This window comes from Rattus norvegicus, chromosome 2 (genome assembly GCF_036323735.1).
Source record: "Rattus norvegicus strain BN/NHsdMcwi chromosome 2, GRCr8, whole genome shotgun sequence".
In the NCBI taxonomy this organism is placed as follows: domain Eukaryota; kingdom Metazoa; phylum Chordata; class Mammalia; order Rodentia; family Muridae; genus Rattus; species Rattus norvegicus.
The window spans coordinates 48,258,729-48,283,518 of NC_086020.1; the positions used below are offsets into that span (position 1 = coordinate 48,258,729).

Here is a 24,790-nt window from a genome sequence, read left to right on the forward strand (position 1 = left end):
AGAAAAGGATCTTCACAATATAGTCTTGAGGGATTACAAAGCAAAAGGGGACATTAGTTAATCTATTTACTTGATAGTATGTTAAACTTCAGTGACAAAAGAACTGCTTTTTAATGAGCCGTGGAGAAAATAAAAAGCCACCCTCAGGGACTGTGTTTCTCCTTGCTTGTATTTGCAAAGCTTAAATGTTCTGAATGAAATTACTATAAATTCATACAGTTCATAGCTCTGTAGTAGCACGGTCCCAAGGCCATATTTCAGAGCTCACGAATCTAGCTCTTGGTTTTCCCTGTACCCTTGAGCACAATACTTCATGTATCAGATTTCGAAGGAGGCCTGGATATCTTCATATAAGGGCGTGCCAATATATGATTTGGATTCCAAGTATTCCTCAGAAGGTTATCCAAGTTATTGTTTGGATTACAGAATAATTTCACAGACACACGTAGAAATCAGCCTCTGGTACTAATTAGCATTGCCCATAGAAAAACCAAGAAAAGAAAAATCTGATTCATCAAAATAAAACTTTGGATTTTCAGTGAATATGTTCAAGGGCTGCTTTTCACGAAAGAAAGGCTTTAGCAGAGTTCACATATCACGTGAATGCTGCAGTTTCCTAAGCGGGGCTTTGAAACAGGTATATTGCTTTTTCTCATCACTGGGTTCCAGCTTAGAGTCTGCACTTTCTTTGGCTCCATTTCTGGCTTTCCATGCCCAGCCTCTGCAGAGAGGGTGTAGGCTTTTGCCAAGGTTCCCAAACCAGAGGCAGAAAAGCAGCCTCTATTGTGTGGATCATTTTTCCTGGGGCAAGAGTTGGACAGCAATGTTGTGAACTTAGAGTTCATGGGGCCCTTGGCTTTCTAACCAATCTGTAGGATGGAGAACTGGACAGAGGCCAACTGTCCAGCTGGCCTTGGGGGCAGATTCATGAACTGGCTTCCAGTTCTTAAACAAAAGCCTTGGGAGGAAAATGCTCAGGGCTCTGCCAGCAGATTAGCTGGGTATGGAAATCCTGTTGTATCTAAAAATGGCTCATGCTAACCCGAGGCTCACTGCTAAGGAAGGCTGCCTGTGCCAGCCTATGGAACAGAGGGCCTTTGTCTTCTGTAAAGGGACACTTCTCCATAGTGCCCCCCTTTAAATGAAGGGTACATTTGTAGTTCTAGAATGCAAGGCAGTGAATGGACATGTTGCTGTCTGGCTAATGAGAAATACTTTTTGAAAAGTTTTAAACATGCCTTATTTACATATAGTTTACAGTGTTTTGGATCCAATTCAGGATTTTAGTCAAGATAACATAGGGCTTATGATTGAGGTTCTGATGGTTCCTCACAGTATGGGAAGAGGGGTAATTCTGCTTTAGGCATGAAATGTCACCATGGTGTCCAAATACAAGAGAGGCCCTCTGGTTGTTCCTTTTTGTAGGGATCCTTTGCAACATGAGAGGCTGGGAGGAAGGCAAGTGTGTCTGGACTTTCTGAGTGTCTCAGACATCATTGCCAGATCTCAACCTAAGAAAGCCCAGACCTTCAGCATTTTGTTAAGCGCTCTCTTCATGCACACAGATGAGAAGAATGACTGTCCATGTTTTGTATAATAGAATGTCTGTCACAGGGAGGGACGCAGCACACTCACCGTGACAGCATTTTCTTCAATCACGAAGAGCTGAGGGTTATGCGTATCGATCTCGGCTGCTGCTGTCAGCTGCACAGTCTGGAAAGTTGACTGGAATACAGAAGAACATCATTGTACCCTCACAGCAATAAGCACAAAAACCTGGAGTGTTTAAGATTATTTAGTTCCTGATGGAAAATCACAAGAAGAAAACCCAGGCCTGAAGACTTAGCCTCCTGCATGCTCAAACTCGCTGCACGGACCCATCAGAAGTTGCTGAGCAGCCTTTGAAATATGCAGCGATTGGAGACTGTCTCTGTGAATTCAACCACCTCTAGGGTGACACCACACCTCCTTACAGTTTTCAAACTTGAAAAGGATTCAAACTGAAGGCTTACAAGACCTGTTTTTAAATGGAAAAGCTGGTCACCAAGACTTTTTTTCTTAAATTAAGTGAAGCTTATACATCAAAGAAAATTGCACATAACACTCTTCTATCTAGATTTGATCAAGACACAAAAAAAAAATGGAGAAGCAGCCTTTGAGTTTCCTCTTGGGTGCACATGCATAAACTATCACTCTATCTAAGACTATCCCTGAACTTGACAATACATGTTGGCAGCAGAAACCTTGAACCTTCTGATGTGTTATATCACATTAGGAATGATTCCACACATCCTAATCTGTGTCTTTATCAGATGGTACTGTCTGTGTGGAAAATGTAGAAGAAGGACATATATGTTTGCTGGTACTATGAGTAAGAATATAAAGTAAGTTTACATGTCACCATCAATGTCTCTACAATGAGTCTGCTCAATGTGAACATGGTTGGTGCAAATGCCTTGCTGTTGGCATTTGCTATACAACACAAATTATGGGCATCATAATTATGTGAAACAGAATCCAGCACTCAGATTTTAGAGCCACCCATATGCTCTGGCTATTAGGATTCCGTCGTTCTGGTTACTAGGGTACAACATCTTCATGAAGTAATTTGCAGACTATGCACAGGAGCCAGCTAGAGAGAATATATTTCCAAAGAGTGAGCGATTTGTTTCCCTTCTGCTGGCCCAGGCTCTGGTTCTTCTTAATTTTCTCAAGAAGGAAGATTGGGTCATCCGTTACTCTAAGCGCTGATCTTTTAAACATTATTAGAGGTGAAGCATTAAGAATATTTACACAAGCTGTGTGTTTGGAGAGATGGCTCGGCGGGGTAGATAGAGTTCTTAGGGCTCTTGCAGAGGACCTCAGCCACATTCCCACCTACACCTCGAATTCTAGAAAACCCAGTTCTCTTTCCTGACCTCCAAGGGTACCTATATGCATGTATTACCTACATAGAAATTCATGCAAGCAGCACACATAAATTAATACATTTTTAAAAAGTTTTTATGATGGTAGAGATTTAAATGGAAAGTGGTGACAGTCATGTTATTGTGCTAGGCTGTATCCCCAGTAGACTGTGTGATGAAATAATTGTACTTCCAAAGCTAATATGGCTGCCCACACAGAGCTGGCTGGTCTTACACATACCCAATGTCCGACAATGCTAACCAGTAGCAGAAGGCGTATTTCGCAGAGTCAGGAGAACAAAGTAGCACACTTGCTAGCATCCACCGAGGTTTTCCATGCAAAAGGCAGCCGGTGCTACTGGGAAGCCTGAGCAGTCAGTATGTGATCAGCGCTAGGCTGACGTGCACTGCATCACAGACAGGAGTAACAGAAGGTGGCCCGTAGCGAGCCCCACACTGCAAACGAGACCCGCATCTCAGACGGGGTTATCGTCGTCTACTCGGCTGTTAAAATAGACAAAAGTAATGCTTCTCAGAGAGTGGGGAGAGGTTCTGGGCTCGGCACCCAGTAACTTGGAGCAGTGCTTTCTTTGTTTACCAACTATAACTACTGTGGAAAGGATGAGTTCTCCACTGCTTAAGAACTCGGCTCTTTAAAGAGAAAGGCTGCCTCTGAGCCTGTTGAGGGCGCTTCCACAAAGCCCGATGGTGAAAGTGGAGGTAGCGTCAAGAAAACCCCAGAAAGCCCAAATACTTTTCACAGAGCTGGAGTGATGAGATTTTGATGTGCAAAAGTCAGTTTTCCTTCCCACTTGGCAAAGTTCGTAATGAAAGTATTTGTTCTTCAGATCTAAGGAGCCAGGAACCAACTGCTAAGACTGAGCTGCAGCGGCTGAGGGGCCCGGGTCCAACACAATGTGTCACATCTTAGGACATAGAACTGTCCCAGAGGCTTCAGAGCCAATGCAATTGACAAGCAAACAAAAGAAGAGAAGATTTCCAAAAGGAACCCCAATGTCCCCATCTCCCCAACTACCCAGTTCTGTAATCTTTCCCTAAACTGTCTATGGCTCCAGAACACAGTTAGGAGGGCACTCTCTAATCAACACAGAGAATGGGGAACATTACTGATTGTAAAATAGTGAAAAATCAAAGGAAGAGAATACTTTAAAAAAGATCCACCAAGAGCCACACAGAGCCCGGGAGATTCAGACTAAGATAATTTGTCAACAATCAGAGCCGGCATCTGAGGAAGGAGTAGCTAGTCATTCAGGCAGCCAGGATCCCGAGGCTGAGGCCCGCCCCTTCTTATGTTGCCTGTATTTACATTATTCCTGCCAGACTAAACTCCCCAATCTCAAACCCCACTCAATAGTGCTATGATAGACTCATGCCTGCTGTCCAGAGAAACAACACTAATCGTTTTGTGTAGGGAGCAGCTAAAGATGGCGCCGACATCCGGTGGTCGTTTGTGGTAAACACCCACAGCGCATGTGTTGGCATACCCCCAGCATCTACAAGGCCAGGGTGATATTCATGCTAATAAGGTATTTCATACTCCACCAATCCCCAGAGGACAAGTTCACAGCCACAGCCTGTCTTGTATTTAAGGCGAGTGCCTTTGTTCCCCGGGGTCCCCGTATCAACAATTAGGTGTTCCTGCAATAAAGGCTGTTGAGAAGAATCCGAAGGTGTTGAGTCTTCCTTGCTGGTCAGGGTGGGTGCAACAGTTTTGGTACTTTCTTTTTTCAATGAGATTGAAGCAGCCTAAGAGCTCTACAGTCTCTAGACTTACTCATCAAATTCAAGCTAAACCAGGAAAGCAGAGTGCCTGCCTGTCTTCACAGAGCGAGAAGGACCCTCCTGCTGGAGTTGTCTTCTGCATGGTTGAAGATCAATAACACACTTAGCTGAGAACCCAAGGACAGAGACAGGGGCATGCCCATCTTGATTCAACTATGACTGCAAATATAGAACTCTGGGGATATTGGGAGGGAGACCAAGAAGATGTTGTTGGTGGCAAGGACAGCAAAGGCATCTTTGGCACTATTCATGGAGATGACATGACTGGAGTGCCGGCTAAGAGACAGACCTCTGGATGAGCTGTCCAGATGATTCTGAGCCAAAGCCAGGAAGGGTGAGCATTAGAGAGGTGTGTGAACTTACTAGCTGGCTTGTACTTACTGCAGCAAAGGTCCTGTTCCAAACCCTGGTAGTCACATTGATAAAGTACTCCGCTTTCATGTGAAGGTCTTTCAGCCAGCAGGAGACGTTACTGCAGGAAGTGGTTTTGCAGTCCTTTCAGGTGTGAGTCAACAGGAGAGAGGCAAGGGGGGAAGGAGAGAGGGGAGGGGGACGGAGAGAGGGAAGGAAGAGACCAGGTGTTATGAATGCTAAGACTTTAGAAAAAGATAAGCTAAATTATAGTGCTAGGAAGGAGCCCTGGAAACAGACTGTCAGGCTCTGTTACAGGGGTTTGCACGCTTCCTAAGGCTTCGACCCTTTAACTCAGTTCCTCATGTTGTGCTGACCCCAAACCATAAAATCATTTTATAACTACTTTGTAACTAACTTGCTTCTACTTGAATCGTAATGGAAATATCTGTGTTCTGCAATGGTCTTAGGGTATCCCCATGAAAGGGTCATTCAGGCTCAAAGGGGACACGACTCACAGGTTGGGAACCACTATTGTATTAGTACTTATAACTCTTTTTAAAGAGGTTTTGGTATTGTGTTTCAGAATGTAAAGAGAATTGACAGGTCAGCCTCCACCCTCCCCAGACACACACACACACACACACACACACACACACACACACACACACACACACACACACACAGAGAGAGAGAGAGAGAGCTCTTTCCTGTTCATATGGATTCCCTTGGAGATAACAGAAACATGTGAAAAGAAGGGTTCACCTGTTCATTCTACTCTTTATGACCATGAAAGCAAAATGGAGTAACTAACTCATCTTATCTGCAGTGTGTTGATAACATGTAAAGGCAAGTAAATTATTGAACAGAAAGGACAAGTAGTATAATTTAATCATTAAACTTAATGATAATAATGCATTTTTTAGATTAAAATGTCAGTAAAAGAATCAGTAGTTATTAGGGGCTGCGGGAGAGAGAGAGAGAGAGAGAGAGAGAGAGAGAGAGAGAGAGAGAGAGAGAGAGATATGACTACACAGAGCATGGCAGGTTTTTAGGGTTGTTAAGCCTCTCTATGTTCCGCCATAATTAATGGACACAGGAGGTCGTTATACATTTCCAAACCCCATAGTGTGATTGATTATTGGAGATTCCAGCCATGAGTTCCAGTGTAACCTATGGTTTCAGGCACGGATATATAGTATAGCTCTGTCACTTATCACACTTGTGAGAGATGTATCACTCTATCATGGGTTTCAGTGGTGGATGAAGCCATGATTATGTGTCAACAGGAGGGACATGGGAAAGTCTTCTACATTCCACACGGTTTTGTTTTTAGTTGCTTTAAAAATGAAACATCTTTAAAAAGGTTCTATGGGAGCCAGAAAGATATAACACACTAGATAAGAGTACTAACAAGCACTAGGACCAGAGTTCAAGTCCTCAGTACCCAGATAGAAAGCTTCCTCTGGCTGTGTGCCTGTACCCCAGTACTGGAGAGGCAGTGCAGGGACAAAAGGATCCTGAGAGTTCTCTGGCAGTCTAGCCTAGGCAAAATGAGCATCCAGTGCAGCGAGAGACCTTGTCTCAGGGTAACATGATGGAGAGCAATAGAGGAGTGCCCAGTCTATGTGTCATTCACAGGAGAACATGCCCTCATACTTCTGTTTGTATACCATACAGCCACACATAGCCACACACACACACACACACACACACACACACACACACTTCACACCACATGTAGGGATGGGGGAGACCTTCCTTAGAGTTTATTGTTATTTACCCAGTGACTGAGTCTTTGCCAAGAACCATGCTGGGTGCTACACTAACTCTTCCCCAGAGAGCAGGCAGGGATTGGGGAACAGGACAGTAAGCACACGGAGTTCCGTTTTAAAGGTTAGCAGAGCAAGCATTGGTTCTGCTGATTCTGCTCTGCTCACTGTCCCCTGGCCCTTCTGCACCCTCTGCTTTCTCTAGGCCCCGTTTCACCTCCGTGTCACACCACACATGTCCTGTTAATGTTGTTAACTGTCGACCTAAACATGAAAACATATTTGCTGCCTCCCAAGTCATACTGGCCATTGAAGCCAAAAGAACACTCACTCTATGGGAGGTGGAGAGTAGGAGGAGGCAAGGAGGGGAAACTTCAGTTGGGGTGTAATATATGAGAAAGGAATATATTCTCACCCTTCCTAATGCTGCGGCCCTTTTGTACAGTTCCTCATGTTGTGGTGACCCCAACTCTAAAATTATTTTTTGTTGTTACTTCATAACTGTCATTTTCTTACTGTTATGAATCATAATGTAAATACTTGATATTTCTGATAGTCTTAAGCGACCCCCATGACTGGGTAATTTCACCCCCAAATGGGTTGCAACCCACAGGATGAGAAGCCCTGCTCTAGTGTGTCGGCTACTGGGGTAAAGCAAAAGCCACAATTCCAACAAACACCAGATCACTGAAGGCAAGCTTGGTGAAACATTGACCTCTCCTCACCAATTCTTTCATATGCCGGAAGTTTTCACTCTTGAAAGATACGGGTGAGGCCGTGTGTGGTAAGTTTAGTGGATTAATTTCTGCTCTGCAGCTGATGTCGCCAGCCTAGAGAGAAGAACACAGCAGAATTGGAAAGCAAAGTGGTTGTTTCAGTCTTTTCAGTCTGCCAGGAAATCCTGCTGACATGTGGGGTGAGGGCGGGGCCCTTAGGCTCCTTTCTCAGGGGCCTAGTGGCCAAATCTTTTGTTCTTCTGTGAAGACTCAACTATTGCAGTGAGCTGATGTGGCCTGATAAGGCAGGCCAGTCTCTCACAGCCTATCATGATTTCAATGTGGTTTGTACCTCATAGTTCACGCATTAAAAGGGTAGCCCTCCCGACCCCCCCCCCCCAGAGCCTAGCAAAATCATCGTCAAAGATACCAGAGAGTCTTCATCTGCCAGCTGATGGGAACAGATACAGAGTACCATGAACAAATGTTAAAGAACCCTGGGACTCCTGCTCAGGACACGGAGAAAGGATTGGAGGAATTAGAGGGGTCAGGGCCATCACAAGAATATGGTCCACAGAATCAATTGTCAGGGACTCATGGGAGATGCAGAGATCAGAGAGTCTATAGTGGTCTGATCTAGGTCCTCTGCAAATATGTTATAGCTGAGTAGATATGGGAATTCTAATAGTGGGAGCAGAGGCTGTTCCTGACTCCTTTGTCTACTTCTGAGACCCTTCTCTTCCTACTTGTTATGCTGTGCTTAATTGATGTCATTGAGAGGTCTGCTCTTTTCTGAGGGGAGGCCAAAAGAGAGCATGGATCTGGGGGGAGTGTGGAGATGGGAGGTGGAGAGTGGGAGGAGGCAAGGAGGGGAAACTGCAGTTGGGGTGTAATATACGAGAAAGCAATACAAAGAAAACATGGGGTCCCCAAGGTGGTAGTGTGGAGAGACTATGAGACCTTTAAGAGTTGGGTCCAAGTAGAACATCTATAGGCTGATTAATTGGAAGGTTGTCCCCAAAAAAGGAGTGCAGAAATCACTTCAGTTTCCTACTTGGCAATGTATTTCCATTTTCCCCTTTCACTCTTATATCAACTACCATGAGACACTCAACTAGAGCTGAAGTGATGCTGGCACTGTATCTCTGAACCTTGGGAACTAGGGGTTAAATTAATCTCTTTATCTGTAAAGTTTACCTAGCCTAAGGCATTTTATTGTAGCAATGTAAAATGAACTAATACTTTGCTGGTATGACATTAGATCATGTAGTAAAAATAGACGGACGGACAGACAGATAGATAAAAACATCATGATTTAGTATTCTTGTTTCTTGGAACAGTTTAGGACTTTATTTCCTTTAAGTCTCACTATGCACATTGCAGAAACAACACCACTGTAAGACCAGCTAGGGGCATAGCTAAAGGTGAGCCAATGATAGGAGGTTTGACTATGACAGGCACTATCTCTTAGCCCAGGCTGCATGGAAGAAACCCTGTAGCTTGCAAAGCGAAAGACTAGTGCTTTATATTTAGATTCCGGTTTCATTGTCTTGATGTTTCTCTTTAAAAAGTAATCGGGGTGACTTAAATGAATAAGTAGGACTGAGCATTACTGGCTGAAAGTCTGAAAGGCTGCCATTGCAGCTCTCTAGACCTACTATGTGTCCACAGTAGCCTGAGTCTCTCACTTCTCAGTTTTGTCTCCTAGCAGGACGCTAACCAAGTCAAATCACCTCCTACCTAAAACAGATTGTAGAACGATTTCAACCACCTCTGACTATTTAAATCAAGTAGTTGGTTTTTTTTTAAGACATCTAAAGTTTGATGCCAGTTTGTTGGGATCTGGGGTGTATAGGTGGTCTCTCTTGTTTTTTAACTTTCAGGTGCAGACACAATCACCTGTAAGTCTTGGGTTGTTTCTGTCTGTGTGGCCAGTTTGTATTGTCCTTACCTTGTCTGTTTGTATCCCGGTCAGATACAGGAGTGGGTTCTTTTCCTTGGTGTGCAGAGGAATGTGGATGGTTACTGATGCCATGCTCACTGGAGCACTTCCCGCTGTTATCTGTGTAGAAAATAACATGAGACACAAATGCTGTCAGAAAAACCAGCCATGATGCTATCGATGATAGCATGATAAGGGGGATGGAGAATAGCAGTGCAGCTTGGGCAAGGAACTGAACCTCCCTAAAGATCGTTTTTTTCACCTGAAGATTGAAGCCCATCGACAGTTCAGTGGCCATGACACGCTCTCAAACTATCTGTTCCCACTGGTGGGAATTAGGTTGGTAGTGTGGAAAACACTTGATACAATGCCTCACACTTACACACTTAATACTGTTGTTTTTCTTTTACGGTGAAATGATTGAAAATCTTTTAAAGCAATGTGGTTGACTTCCTCACTTTCCAAAACACAAAAATCTGGATAACAAATCAAGATTCTTTTCTCATTCAAGACATGAAACTAGACTTCAGAGCTGAAGATGTTCGGGGATTAGCGGAAATGCAGACAGAATGGTTATTGACTCAGAAAGGCAGGTGGGTTTCTGGTTATATTCTAAAGGTTCTATAGCATTTTTTTTTCTAAATTTGCTCTTCTTAATTTCTCTCTCTCTCTTTCTTAGTTATATTCTGTGGCCCGGACTGGATTTAAACATACGCAATCTCACCTCAGCTTCCCAAATTCTAAGATTCCACATGAGAGACTATGAGAATCTTTCTGCTTGACTGGTGTTTCTGTGAATTTCTCTAAATAATGGATCCCAATCTTTAGATTAACAGTTACTTACTTATACTGACAGTTATGTTATATTGGATCCACTCTGAGCATTTTATGTTCTACTTAGCATGACCGTACAAAAGTCATATGTATCTGTGCCATATTGAAGAACTTTACAAACAGGACCAGTCTCTGAGCATGAAGCAGTGTCACAGACACTCCCCCACAATAAGACCGTTATAGAGATGCCTTGTTGGGTAATCATGAGTTTTTGCTTTGAAAATATATCATTTCTCCCTTACCTAGGACACACAGCTGAACACAGATCCCTCAACTTATCTGTCATCTACCTCAGAGTCCTCAAAGTCTGACACCCAAGCCAGCAACATCCGCAGCATTGCCTGTGCAGCAGCATCTGTAGCATTGTGGAGGCTCCTCAGAATTTCATTTCCAGGCTCGCTGCAGACCTTCTGAGTGAGACACGCCCTTGGGGGTGAGGCCCAGCCATGCATGTGTGTCAACAAGGTCTCCCGGAGTCACTGCACACCACTGAAGACTGACATCACTGGCACATTGTAACCTTGTTTTACTTCTTCCTCAGCCTAGACTCTCTCTTTCTTCCTCTTCCTGGTTTGCCGTCCTTTATGACAAGCTTACCAACCTTGAGAGAGAAGATGAATTCAGGACCAATATCTTCAACACTGTTTATGACAGAAGGAGCATTCTCATCCGAAGAGATTTCATAAAAGTTTATGTTGGTGGATCTGTTGGGGGACAGCAGTGAAGCCGATTATTTTGGTGTTTCAGTTTCTCTTGAATCATCCTATTGATTTTACTGAAGTGTCTTCTAGCTTGGATTATCCCCCAAAACAGCTCACTTTTACTATAAAACACCAAAGGAGCATTCTACCTTCACACCAGCGTTTTAAGATTCCACATGAGAGACTATGAGAATCTTTCTGCTTGACTGGTGTCTGAGGGGCTAGAAATCACAGTGCTACCTATCCCCAATATGAATGGTACACATCACACATGCCTTGAGCCCCATAAATGTGTAGAATTATTAATTAGTACTATCATAACACAAAAGTGACTAAAGACTCAACACAAAGGTTTTGAAAAATATTAAAATTGCTTAAAACTCCTTCCTTTCAAATCATACCCCTTCACTGTCTTTCTGAGGAATGTCTATGTTCATCAGTAGCCAGGTTTCTAACGTAGGCATAACAGTATCATCTTAGAACTGACTGTTGTGTTAGTCTCCAGGCTGCTGTTATACCGGCTTCTGGGTTGGAAAGGTAGGAGCTCCATCTTTGGTGGTTGGATTGGATTTGTGAGCCCAGATTTTTCACTTGTGACTGTAGTGCAAAGAGTGCTACTAGCTCCTGCAGTGTGCATGTCTAAGTGACTTTCAAATGGGGCATGACTTGATTTTATTAATCTTTCTCTCATTTTTGACCACAACTCTAATAGTTGGCAGTAAGTTAAGGGTTGATCAAATTTGTTTCCATCGTTGCAGTCTTAAAATCCAAAACTTTCATTGTGATTGACCATGCAGTTTAGGGTCCCTCACTAATGCCTGCAAGCACAGAAATGCCCAGGCCAGAGACTTGCACTGTGTGGAGCATGAAGCCAGAGTAGGATTCTGAAAAGCACTATGCATTTCCTTCCATATATTCCCAGGGGACAGCTATAGTTTATCTAAATTATAGGACATTCCGTTCATTTCCTAAAAGAATGGACTAGACATTTTCTGAGACAATGTTTTTTATCTTCTGGGCACCCCCCTTCTCTCCCTCTCTCCCTCCTGCATCTCTCTGACTGCCCCATCCCTCTCCCTTTTTAAAGAATGTTCTTCCAGATTTTCAGAAGGAAAACCTGTCACAGAAGAGTTGAATATATGTGGGTATTTGTCAAGGTTTTGTTGCCTATGGGAGGAAATAGTGATGTGTCAGCCTTGTATGGAAAATGGGAAAACGGTCTAGGGTTTAAAACAGAAAACCCAGCTATGATATTCTCTTCGCTTTCCAGATGTTTATGTAACCCCCTAAACAGAGCCAGCCCCTAAATTGATGGCTATGGTCTGCTTTTTTTGTATTTTAAGTCGATCTGACACTTTGCTACTTTATGAAAGTTTTCCGTGCATTCCTTATGGGTTACAGTAGTAGTGATCTAAATTGAAGAGGGTCCTGTCCAAAATAATTCTAATTGTATTTATTATATGCATAGGCTATAAATGAATTTATGCAGTATTACAGTAGCTGCTAAGGGTAGTACTTTGCTCAGAAGTTTACAAAATATTAAAGCCTTTTCTTTTTGCAATATTGGTTTTTTTGTTTTTGTTTTTGTTTTTTTTTATTACCTTGAGTATTTCTTTTATACATTTCGAGTGTTATTCCCTTTCCCGGTTTCCGGGCAAACATCCCCCTCCCCCTCCCCTTCCTTGTGGGTATTCCCCTCCCAACCCTCCCCCCATTGCCGCCCTCCCCCCACCAGTCTAGTTCACTGGGGGTTCAGTCTTAGCAGGACCCAGGGCTTCCCCTTCCACTGGTGCTCTTACTAGGATATTCATTGCTACCTATGAGGTCAGAGTCCAGGGTCAGTCCATGTATAGTCTTTAGGTAGTGGCTTAGTCCCTGGAAGCTCTGGTTGCTTGGCATTGTTGTACATATGGGGTCTCGAGCCCCTTCAAGCTCTTCCAGTTCTTTCTCTGATTCCTTCAATGGGGGCTCTATTCTCACTTCAGTGGATTGCTGCTGGCATTCGCCTCTGTATTTGCTGTATTCTGGCTGTGTCTCTCAGGAGCGATCTACATCCGGCTCCTGTCGGTCTGCACTTCTTTGCTTCATCCATCTTGTCTATATGGGTGGCTGTATATGTATGGGCCACATGTGGGGCAGGCTCTGAATGGGTGTTCCTTCAGTCTCTGTTTTAATCTTTGCCTCTCTCTTCCCTGCCAAGGGTATTCTTGTTCCCCTTTTAAAGAAGGAGTGAAGCATTCACATTTTGATCATCCGTCTTGAGTTTCATTTGTTCTAGGCATCTAGAGTAATTCAAGCATTTGGGCTAATAGCCACTTATCAGTGAGTGCATACCATGTATGTCTTTCTGTGATTGGGTTAGCTCACTCAGGATGATATTTTCCAGTTCCAACCATTTGCCTATGAATTTCATAAAGCCGTTGTTTTTGATAGCTGAGTAATATTCCATTGTGTAGATGTACCACATTTTCTGTATCCATTCCTCTGTTGAAGGGCATCTGGGTTCTTTTCAGCTTCTGGCTATTGTAAATAAGGCTGCGATGAACATAGTGGAGCACGTGTCTTTTTTATATGTTGGGGCATCTTTTGGGTATATGCCCAAGAGAGGTATAGCTGGATCCTTAGGCAGTTCAATGTCCAATTTTCTGAGGAACCTCCAGACTGATTTCCAGAATGGTTGTACCAGTCTGCAATCCCACCAACAATGGAGGAGTGTTCCTCTTTCTCCGCATCCTCACCAGCATCTGCTGTCACCTGAGTTTTTGATCTTAGCCATTCTCACTGGTGTGAGGTGAAATCTCAGGGTTGTTTTGATTTGCATTTCCCTTATGACTAAAGATGTTGAACATTTCTGTAGGTGTTTCTCAGACATTCAGCATTCCTCAGCTGTGAATTCTTTGTTTAGCTCTGAACCCCATTTTTAATAGGGTTATTTGTCTCCCTGCGGTCTAACTTCTTGAGTTCTTTGTATATTTTGGATATAAGGCCTCTATCTGTTGTAGGATTGGTAAAGATCTTTTCCCAATCTGTTGGTTGCCGTTTTGTCCTAACCACAGTGTCCTTTGCCTTACAGAAGCTTTGCAGTTTTATGAGATCCCATTTGTCGATTCTTGATCTTAGAGCATAAGCCATTGGTGTTTTGTTCAGGAAATTTTTTCCAGTGCCCATGTGTTCCAGATGCTTCCCTAGTTTTTCTTCTATTAGTTTGAGTGTGTCTGGTTTGATGTGGAGGTCCTTGATCCACTTGGACTTAAGCTTTGTACAGGGTGATAAGCATGGATCGATCTGCATTCTTCTACATATTGACCTCCAGTTGAACCAGCACCATTTGCTGAAAATGCTATTTTTTTTCCATTGGATGGTTTTGGCTCCTTTGTCAAAAATCAAGTGACCATAGGTGTGTGGGTTCATTTCTGGGTCTTCAATTCTATTCCATTGGTCTATCTGTCTGTCTCTGTACCAATACCATGCAGTTTTTATCACCATTGCTCCGTAATACTGCTTGAGTTCAGGGATAGTGATTCCCCCTGAAGTCCTTTTATTATTGAGGATAGTTTTAGCTATCCTGGGTTTTTTGTTATTCCAGATGAATTTGCAAATTGTTCTGTCTAACTCTTTGAAGAATTGGATTGGTATTTTGATGGGGATTGCATTGAATCTGTAGATTGCTTTTGGTAAAATGGCCATTTTTACTATATTAATCCTGCCAATCCATGAGCATGGGAGATCTTTCCATCTTCTGAGGTCTTCTTCAATTTCTTTCTTCAGTGTCTTGAAGTTCTTATTGTACAGATCTTTTACTTGCTTGGTTAAAGTCACACCGAGGTACTTTATATTATTTGGGTCTATTATGAAGGGTGTCGTTTCCCTAATTTCTTTCTCGGCTTGTTTCTCTTTTGTGTAGAGGAAGGCTACTGATTTATTTGAGTTAATTTTATACCCAGCCACTTTGCTGAAGTTGTTTATCAGCTTTAGTAGTTCTCTGGTGGAACTTTTGGGATCACTTAAATATACTTCATATCATCTGCAAATAGTGATATTTTGACTTCTTCTTTTCCGATCTGTATCCCCTTGACCTCCTTTTGTTGTCTGATTGCTCTGGCTAGAACTTCAAGAACTATATTGAATAAGTAGGGAGAGAGTGGGCAGCCTTGTCTAGTCCCTGATTTTAGTGGGATTGCTTCGAGTTTCTCTCCATTTAGTTTAATGTTAGCAACTGGTTTGCTGTATATGGCTTTTACTATGTTTAGGTATGGGCTTTGAATTCCTATTCTTTCCAGGACTTTTATCATGAAGGGGTGTTGAATTTTGTCAAATGCTTTCTCAGCATCTAATGAAATGATCATGTGGTTTTGTTCTTTCAGTTTGTTTATATAATGGATCACGTTGATGGTTTTCCGTATATTAAACCATCCCTGCATGCCTGGGATGAAGCCTACTTGATCATGGTGGATGATTGTTTTGATGTGCTCTTGGATTCGGTTTGCCAGAATTTTATTGAGTATTTTTGTGTCGATATTCATAAGGGAAATTGGTCTGAAGTTCTCTTTCTTTGTTGGGTCTTTGTGTGGTTTAGGTATAAGAGTAATTGTGGCTTCATAGAAGGAATTCAGTAGTGATCCATCTGTTTCAATTTTGTGCAATAGTTTGGATAATATTGGTATGAGGTCTTCTATGAAGGTCTGATAGAATTCTGCACTAAACCCGTCTGGACCTGGGCTCTTTTTGGTTGGAAGACCTTTAATGACTGCTTCTATTTCCTTAGGAGTTGTGGGGTTGTTTAACTGGTTTATCTGTTCCTGATTTAACTTCGGTACCTGGTATCTGTCTAGGAAATTGTCCATTTCCTGCAGATTTTCAAGTTTTGTTGAATATAGGCTTTTATAGTAAGATCTGATGATTTTTTCAATTTCCTCTGAATCTGTAGTTATGTCTCCCTTTTCATTTCTGATTTTGTTAATTTGGACACACTCTCTGTCTCCTCTCGTTAGTCTGGCTAAGGGTTTATCTATCTTGTTGATTTTCTCAAAGAACCAACTTTTGGTTCTGTTGATTCTTTCTATGGTCCTTTTTGTTTCTACTTGGTTGATTTCAGCTCTGAGTTTGATTATTTCCTGCCTTCTACTCCCCCTGGGCGTATTTGCTTCTTTTTGTTCTAGAGCTTTTAGGTGTGCTGTCAAGTTGCTTACATATGCTCTTTCCTGTTTCTTTCTGCAGGCACTCAGCGCTATGAATTTTCCTCTTAGCACAGCTTTCATTGTGTCCCATAAGTTTGGGTATGTTGTACCTTCATTTTCATTAAATTCTAAAAAGTCTTTAATTTCTTTCTTTATTTCTTCCTTGACCAGGTTATCATTGAGTAGAGCATTGTTCAATTTCCACGTATATGTGGGCATTCTTCCCTTATTGTTATTGAAGACCAGTTTTAGGCCGTGGTGGTCCAATAGCACGCATGGGATTATTTCTATCTTTCTGTACCTGTTGAGGCCCGTTTTTTGACCAATTATATGGTCAGTTTTGGAGAAAGTACCATGAGGAGCTGAGAAGAAGGTATATCCTTTTGCTTTAGGATAGAATGTTCTATAAATATCCATTAAGTCCATTTGGCTCATGACTTCTCTTAGTCTGTCTACGTCTCTGTTTAATTTGTGTTTCCATGATCTGTCCATTGATGAGAGTGGGGTGTTGAAATCTCCCACTATTATTGTGTGAGGTACAATGTGTGTTTTGAGCTTTAGTAAGGTTTCTTTTACGTATGTAGGTGCCCTTGTATTTGGGGCATAGATATTTAGGATTGAGAGTTCATCTTGGTGGATTTTTCCTTTGATGAATATGAAGTGTCCTTCCTTATCTTTTTTGATGACTTTTAGTTGAAAATTGATTTTATCTGATATTAGAATGGGTACTCCGGCTTGCTTCTTCCGACCATTTGCTTGGAAAATTGTTTTCCAGCCTTTCACTCTGAGGTAGTACCTGTCTTTGTCTCTGAGGTGTGTTTCTTGTAGGCAGCAGAATGCAGGGTCCTCGTTGCGTATCCAGTTTGTTAATCTAGGTCTTTTTATTGGGGAGTTGAGGCCATTGATGTTGAGAGATAATAAGGAATAGTGATTATTGCTTCCTGTTGTATTCATATTTGGATGTGAGGTTATGTCTGTGTGCTTTTCTTCTCTTTGTTTTGTTGCCAAGACGATTATTTTCTTGCTTCTTCTAGGGTATAGCTTGCCTCCTTATGTTGGGCTTCACCATTTATTATCCTTCGTAGTGCTGGATTTGTAGAAAGATATTGTGTAAATTTGGTTTTGTCATGGAATATCTTGGTTTCTCCATCTATGTTAATTGAGAGTTTTGCAGGATACAGTAACCTGGGCTGGCATTTGTGTTCTCTTAGGGTCTGTATGACATCAGTCCAGGATCTTCTGGCCTTCATAGTTTCTGGCGAAAAGTCTGGTGTGATTCTGATAGGTCTCCCTTTATATGTTACTTGACCTTTTTCCCCTACTGCTTTTAATATTCTTTCTTTATTTTGTGCGTTTGGTGTTTTGACTATTATGTGACGGGAGGTGTTTCTTTTCTGCTCCAATCGATTTGGAGTTCTGTAGGCTTCTTGTATGCCTATGGGTATCTCTTTTTTTAGGTTAGGGAAGTTTTCTTCTATGATTTTGTTGAAGATATTTACTGGTCCTTTGAGCTGGGAGTCTTCACTCTCTTCTATACCTATTATCCTTAGGTTTGATCTTCTCATTGAGTCCTGGATTTCCTGTATGTTTTGGACCAGTAGCTTTTTCTGCTTTACATTATCTTTGACAGTTGAGTCAATGATTTCTATGGAATCTTCTGCTCCTGAGATTCTCTCTTCCATCTCCTGTATTCTGTTGGTGAAGCTTGTATCTACAGCTCCTTGTCTTTTCTTTTGGTTTTCTATATCCAGGGTTGTTTCCATGTCTTCTTTCTTGATTGCTTCTATTTCCATTTTTAATTCCTTCAACTGTTTGATTGTGTTTTCCTGGAATTCTTTCAGGGATTTTTGTGACTCCTCTCTATGGGCTTCTACTTGTTTATTTATGATTTCCTGGAATTCTTTCAGGGATTTTTGTGACTCCTCTCTATGGGCTTCTACTTGTTTAATTATGTTTTCCTGGAATTCTTTCAGGCATTTTTGTGATTCCTCTCTGTAGGCTTCTACTTGTTCTCTAAGGGAGTTCTTCACGTCTTTCTTGAAGTCCTCCAGCATCATGATCAAATATGATTTTGAAACTAGATCTTGCTTTTCTGGTGTGTTTGGATATTCCATGTTTATTTTGGTGGGAGAATTGGGCTCCGATGATGTCATGTAGTCTTGGTTTCTGTTGCTTCGGTTCCTGTGCTTGCCTCTCGCCATCAGATTATCTCTAGTGTTACTTTGTTCTGCTATTTCTGACAGTGGCTAGACTGCCCTATAAGCCTGTGTGTCAGGCGTGCTGTAGACCTGTTTTCCTGTTTTCTTTCAGCCTGTCATGGCGACAGAGTGTTCTGCTTTCGGGCGTGTAGTTTTTCCTCTCTACAGGTCTTCAGCTGTTCCTGTGGGCCTGTGTCTTGAGTTCACCAGACAGGTCACTTGCAGCAGAAAAGTTGGTCTTACCTGTGGTCCTGAGGCTCAAGTTCGCTCACGGGGTGCTGCCCACGAGCTCTCTGCGGAGGCAGCAACCAGAAAGATCTGCGCCGCCGTTTCCGGGAGCTTCAGTGCACCAGGGTTCCAGATGGAGTTTGGTGTTTTCCTCTGGAGTCCATCCGAGATGTGTGTGCAGAGTGCAGTCTCTTCTGGTTTCCCAGGCGTGTCTGCCTCTCTGAGGGTTTAGCTCTCCCTCCCACAGGATTTGGGTGCAGAGAACTGTTTATCCGGTCTGTTTCCTTCAGGGTCCGGCGGTGTCTCTGGCAGGGGTCCTGCCGCTCCTGGGCCCTCCCCCACGGGAGCCCAGAGGCCTTATACAGTTTCCTCTTGGGCCAGGGATGTGGGCAGGGGTGAGCAGTGTTGGTGGTCTCTTCTGCTCTGCAGCCTCAGGAGTGCCCACCTGACCAGGCGGTTGGGTCTCTCTCTCACCGGGTCTGGGAGCAGAGAGCTGCTACGGGCCGGGCCGGGATCCGCGGGTGTGGGACTCCCGGTAAACACAGGAGGTGCCCAGTCCTAGAGGAATTCTGCATCTGTGTGTCCCGAGATCACCAGGCAGGTCTCTTGCAGCAGAAAAGTTGGTCTTACCTGTGGTCCCGAGGCTCAAGTTTGCTCGCGGGGTGCTGCCCAAGAGCTCTCCGCAGCGGCAGCCGCAATATTGGTTTTGATGGTTACACAAACAGAAGTATAAACAACCAAATATGTAATTAATACTGAAGTGAGTATTGAATTATGCCTCGCCAGAAATGGAATAAATTAGATATGTATATCCTGATATGAAAATCACATAAAGATAAGAAAGAGTGTTTTAGCATTCCCTTTTAGTGAGTAAAATGAGAATGTGTGTGTATGTAGATAACCTTGTGGATGAATGAGCTGCTTATATGGAAGAGCCTAAAATAGCCTTGTTATGCATTTGTGGGGGCTCTCACCAAGGGGAAAGAGAATGCTAACCTCATTTTTCATTTTGATTCTTACTGTAATGTTTGCATTTTCCAAATATACACATGTAATGCTTTTTTTTTTTTTTTAAAAGAGAAGCTTGTAGGAAATCATTTGGGTGTGGGATCAAAAGTCATTCATTTAAAATTCTCCACCATGAAAATTTTGAATATCTACCTTAACCTTTTAAGCACATATTATAGACTCTAGTACGAGAGTACTTTAAAATAAACTTGCAATCACAAACATGCATAGCTAAGATGCCAATAAAAGTAAAGTCTTATTTGAATCCTTTATTTCATGCTAACATAGGTGAAAACACGTTCTACCAAACGTGTTTAAGAGAATGCAGAATCATATACATTGGGAGGAAAAGGTCAAGTGAAATGGTGACTCACACCAAAGTGGCTTTGTCATCAATTGCTTTTTTTTTTTTTTTTTTAGCAACAAGACTTTTTTTTTTAAACCATAGCTATTGATACACTTCTGAGGGCTGGATAACATGGGCCACATTTTGTTCTGACTTATGCCTTTGTGACTCACTTGATACAAATGTGTTGTTTTTACCTTTGCTCCTATGTCTCAAGCTTAGAACAGGATCCACACAGTCCTTTTCAATTTTGTTTTGGGATTTATTGCCTGAGATGTATGCTTCATGCTTTCCTGGGCTGGATTGGCAAGGCACGAGTCAGAGAATGTAGCTGCCCCTAGATTTATTGGGAAATCAGTATTGTGCTTTCTAGGGGTCTTTGGTATACAGGAGGAAGTGGCCTTAGTTCACAGAGTGAACTTAGATAGGATTTGCCTATAGCAGCTATAGGATTTGTATGTTACCCATTTCCCAAGACACCTGCTCCTTGAGACAACTGAAGCTAATTGGTGTCTAGTCGTTACATTTTAACCACTGTCCTCAGGTTGACCTGTGTTTGGAAGATAAGAAAAAGGAAGAAAGCCCTTCCTCATGGATGGCTGCCTTTGGAAAAATCCCTCATTTCTTCCTGGTTGGAAGAAAACCGTCATCCGTCATGTCTGGGGTTTTCCATTAAGGAGCTAGACTTAGTGCAGTTTCCGTATTAGCTTACTTGGCCCATGACTCCATTTTATATTTGTCACGCTCTTTCAATGTCTAAGGTATGGTGCTGGGGACTTCCATGCCCAAGAAAAGGCATATTGCTTGACATCCAGGATGCATATTATGAACGGGGCAGTGAGAAATGGTGGCAATTGTCAAGGCCCCCAAGAGTATGATTCAGTGTGTAAGGATAGAGGAGGTTTTGTTGTTGTTTGTTGTTTGTTTGTTTGTTTGCTTGTTGACAGAGGCATCACACCACCTTTCGGGGGTGTTGACATATAACAGGGGACAAAAACACCTTTCCTCTTCAATTCTGGTACTGTAAACCTCAAAGGTCGAAGTGTTCCTAGGCATCAGTTTATCTGCATGTTTCTAATCTAGTTGACTGGTGGGAAATAAACTCCTAATCTAAGACTCAATAGAGGGCTGAAGTCATGAGCTCGATGACTTATGGACCAAGATGCTGTCAGGGGTAAAAAGCCACCCACCCAAGTAGCAGGCTTCTCCTACCTGGTTAAGTGAAGTTCAGCGTCATACAGGAGAGGAACTATGAGGCTGACCGAATTGTCTGCTTTGTTTGTTTCTTGGCTCTCACTATTAAAACAAATATTAGACATGACTTAAAGAGAAATCTCATAAAAGCTACTGACCATGTGAGTTTATGACTAAATTGTATCTTACCTGAAGGCTTGGAAATTGATGGCCGCCTGATTCTGGAGGTTCTGAAGATTGAAGTCGAAGTTAATGGTAAAAGTCACCTACACACAACAGTAAAATCCATCAGTCCGTGATGCTCTAGGCCAGGGAAGTGTTCTCTAGCAAGATGGACCCGTTCCTGTGGAATTCTGAATTTTGCCTTAAAATGTTGTTTGTAGACCAGGTCTCCCCACCTTGCTTTAGCGTGTTCATGTGAGAACAGAGCTTAACTTCTCTCAGATGCACACATCATGGAGCTAAGAACTGACAAGCTTTGTGCTGACCTAAATTTACTTACAGTGCTCTGACCAATGTTGGTCAGCCACACAAAAGAACATTCTATGTTGTTTGTGCACGTGGAAAAAGGTACTTGGAGGAAATGCTACCTTTGCTAACCATTTAAACCCAGCAACCTCTGTGAGGACACCCTGTCTGGGTATGTAGCTGCTTTGTCATGTCTGTGAAATGACATCTGGGGAAGACAGTGCTCTCAGCTGTGGATGGCATGGGCTGGAGGATGCAAACTGTACCTGCTGCTCACTCTTTAAGGCAGGGTATCCCACGTCACAGGTAACAGATTTCTGTGATGAACCAATCTGGCATGTTACTTCTGTTCCATCGACCTGAACAGGACCAAAGAAATAACAATTAAGTGTGGTGTATGTATTCGGAGTGTGCATATATGTGTGCTGTGTATGTGTATTGTGTGTATGTGCATATATGTGTGTATGTGTGTATGTGTGTGATATATATGTATGTGTATATGTATGTGCATATATATCTGTGGTGTGTATATGTGTGGTGTGTGGGAATATGTGTGTGTATGTGATATATATGTGTGAGATGCATATATGCATATATATGTGTATGTGTGCATGTATATATGTGTATATGTATGTATGTATGTATGTTGTGTGTGTATATATGTGTGTATGTGTGTGCATACCCACACTTAAAGGTGTACAAGGACATCTTAGCAGTGCTATTTTATTTAAATAGTTTATTGTTCTCAAAGACTTGGATATCTTGTGGTATCCAAGTGGTTAGCATGCATTTGTATTGCCAACTCTAAAGATATACTCAAGAAGTCAAAGGATTGGCAAAGTGTACACTACAATAGAGATCACCTTTTGTAGTTCAGGAGCACAAATACCTCTAATATAATATTCAGAAGCCTTAACTTTAGTAGTACCTTCTCCTTAATATTTTTTAAATGCGTATTTTCGAAGAAGAAAAATACATGTCGGTGTTTGTATTTTATTTATTTATATCTTGTGGGATATTTTTGTTGTTGTTCTTTTTGTCGGTTTGTTTTCTCGAGACAGGGTTTCTCTATGTAGCCCTGACTGTCTCAGAACTCACACTACAGACCAGGCTGGCCTGGACCTCAAAGATCCACTGCTCCTGCCTTCTGAGTGCGGGGATTAAAGTGCCCACCTCCACTGCCCAGTGGCGTTTGAATTATAAAAAAACAGACTGTGCCAGTTTTCCTTTCTTCATTTTGTCTTTAATGTAAGAGTGCTATGGGAGCAGGCCATTTAAAGATGAGGTCAGTATTAAGTTTAGATTTCTAAATCTATAAAAGTTCACATTAACGTGAAATAGGAAGAAACTTTTTTATAACATTTAATCAAGTAGTCTACTTGGAAAATAGCTTTTCCTTTTTTTTTTTTTTTTCTTTCTCTCTTCATGCCATGAGAGCAGAGGGCTTTCGGTAAAGCTTATTACTGGTTTAGTGATCAGGTCAACTTGATAGAATGGCTTCACGGAACAAGTCATTCTGGCAGCAGCATCTGCAAATCTAGGGCTAAGCTGACGGTCTCACAGTGTCACTGAGCAAGTGCACATCTGTCTAGCACCGGGACAGGCAGCCTCCTCGCACAGATGGCTGGAAAAGCTATGAGCTACTGCGGCCAAGGCCTGGGGTAAAGGAAAAAGTGACCCTCGCTGAATCAGAGCCGCCCTAGATTCTAGATTCAGAGCCAGGCTGAGATCTCTGGAGGCTTAACAAACTGGAAGCCACGTGGTAGGACTGAGCATGCTCGGGGTCAACGCTTTTTTTTTTTTTTTTTTTTTTTGTTTGTTTTTGTTTTTTTAATTTTATTTTCCCCTCAGACGACTTTGAGGACTTAGGATGAGTATCAGAGACAGCGATCCTCAGGGAGGAAGGAGGGGAGAAATGCTGTGCTGGCTTGGGAGGCGGGGCGTGAGGGTGTGTGCGTGCCTTGGGGCGGGGTTGTCATCACGTACCGGCATGGAGAAAGAGGCAAAAAACAAGTTCTCAGAAAACTCAGCCAGGACGGCAGTGTTGTACGCGCTTTCCCCTCTGTTTTTCAGTGTGACTGAAAATGTTAACCTCTTGTTTTGGTTACTGACAATAAAGGGCTGATTTCTGTGAAAACAAGAAAGAGAGAAAGATAAAGCCACTGAGGTTAAAATGGCTCCACTATTTAAAAACTTCACTGATTGAAGAAATTCTTTGCATTTGAGCGAAGATTACTTAACAACGAAAGACTTTCTTCACAGTAACCCGAGCAGGCAAGTAAGCAAATGTTGCTGGATCGCATTCTTTGTAGCTTCTGATTACACTGCAGGGAAGTCCACAAACCCAGGAAGTTACCATTTGTCAGGGCTTTACTCTTAGGGGAGTGGCAGAAGCTGAAATTCCGTTTTGCACAGTCTTAACTACATTCAGAGTATTTCTTCTTTAGAAAAGAAATTCAAAGTTTTATTCTGAGTAGAGAGGTGTAGTGTGCCCGCTATCCCTGTATCTTACACAGAAATGTGAAGTCAAATATACCTAAGGGCTGGCAGCTGTCGGACATCCAGGATCAGGTCAGAGATGCAAATTCCATCGCTGCCACACTCTTTATAGAAAGGGATCTACAACAAAGGAAAAATGCATCATCCTCTTGGCTGCCCTTAGGCTAAAAACAAAGATTGTATACACTATTATTCCATGTACATAAAGGCCAAAACTAAGAGAAACTGAACGAAGTTTTAGGAACTTGTACATGGCTACGTAATCATAAAGAAAAGAATACTGAAAAATACAGAATTCAAGGTAATAGTTTGCTTATGGAGAGCTAAATTAAAATTCTCATAAGAGAGAGAAGGAAAGGGAGAGATAGAAGGAGAGGGAGGAGGAGGGGAGGGGAAGAGAGAGTGAGGGAGAGGGAGGGAGAGAGAGATATGAATAACTTCACAGGCATCTGACTTTTTAAGTGGATGGTGAGCATGAGCAACTTGGCCTGTTTCATTATTGATTTCTTCAAGAAGCATTTGTTGAGCTCCCCTGGTAACTTGGCACTGCTCTTGGGGCCAGGAAGAGAGTGGAGAAGAAGCGATCTCTGCTTTGTGGAATTGGTATGCCAGTGAAGCGTGCGCCTCAGTTCATTTAGGCCGCGTCC

At 42.4% G+C, this 24,790-nt stretch overlaps 1 protein-coding gene across 1 annotated transcript in view; it reads right to left on the bottom strand.

The window, feature by feature from the left end:
* Positions 1-24,790, bottom strand: part of Itga2 (integrin subunit alpha 2) — a 101,098-nt gene that overhangs the window by 5,317 nt on the left and 70,991 nt on the right. The window contains exons 19-28 of the mRNA NM_001427291.1: positions 24,181-24,263; positions 23,631-23,772; positions 21,911-22,003; positions 21,366-21,442; positions 21,195-21,278; positions 10,926-11,028; positions 9,500-9,610; positions 7,558-7,662; positions 5,091-5,204; positions 1,636-1,725 (exon numbers count right to left, since the gene is read on the bottom strand). Of these exons, the coding sequence (NP_001414220.1) occupies positions 1,636-1,725; positions 5,091-5,204; positions 7,558-7,662; positions 9,500-9,610; positions 10,926-11,028; positions 21,195-21,278; positions 21,366-21,442; positions 21,911-22,003; positions 23,631-23,772; positions 24,181-24,263 (1,002 nt within the window). The remainder of the gene's footprint in view (positions 1-1,635; positions 1,726-5,090; positions 5,205-7,557; positions 7,663-9,499; positions 9,611-10,925; positions 11,029-21,194; positions 21,279-21,365; positions 21,443-21,910; positions 22,004-23,630; positions 23,773-24,180; positions 24,264-24,790) is intronic.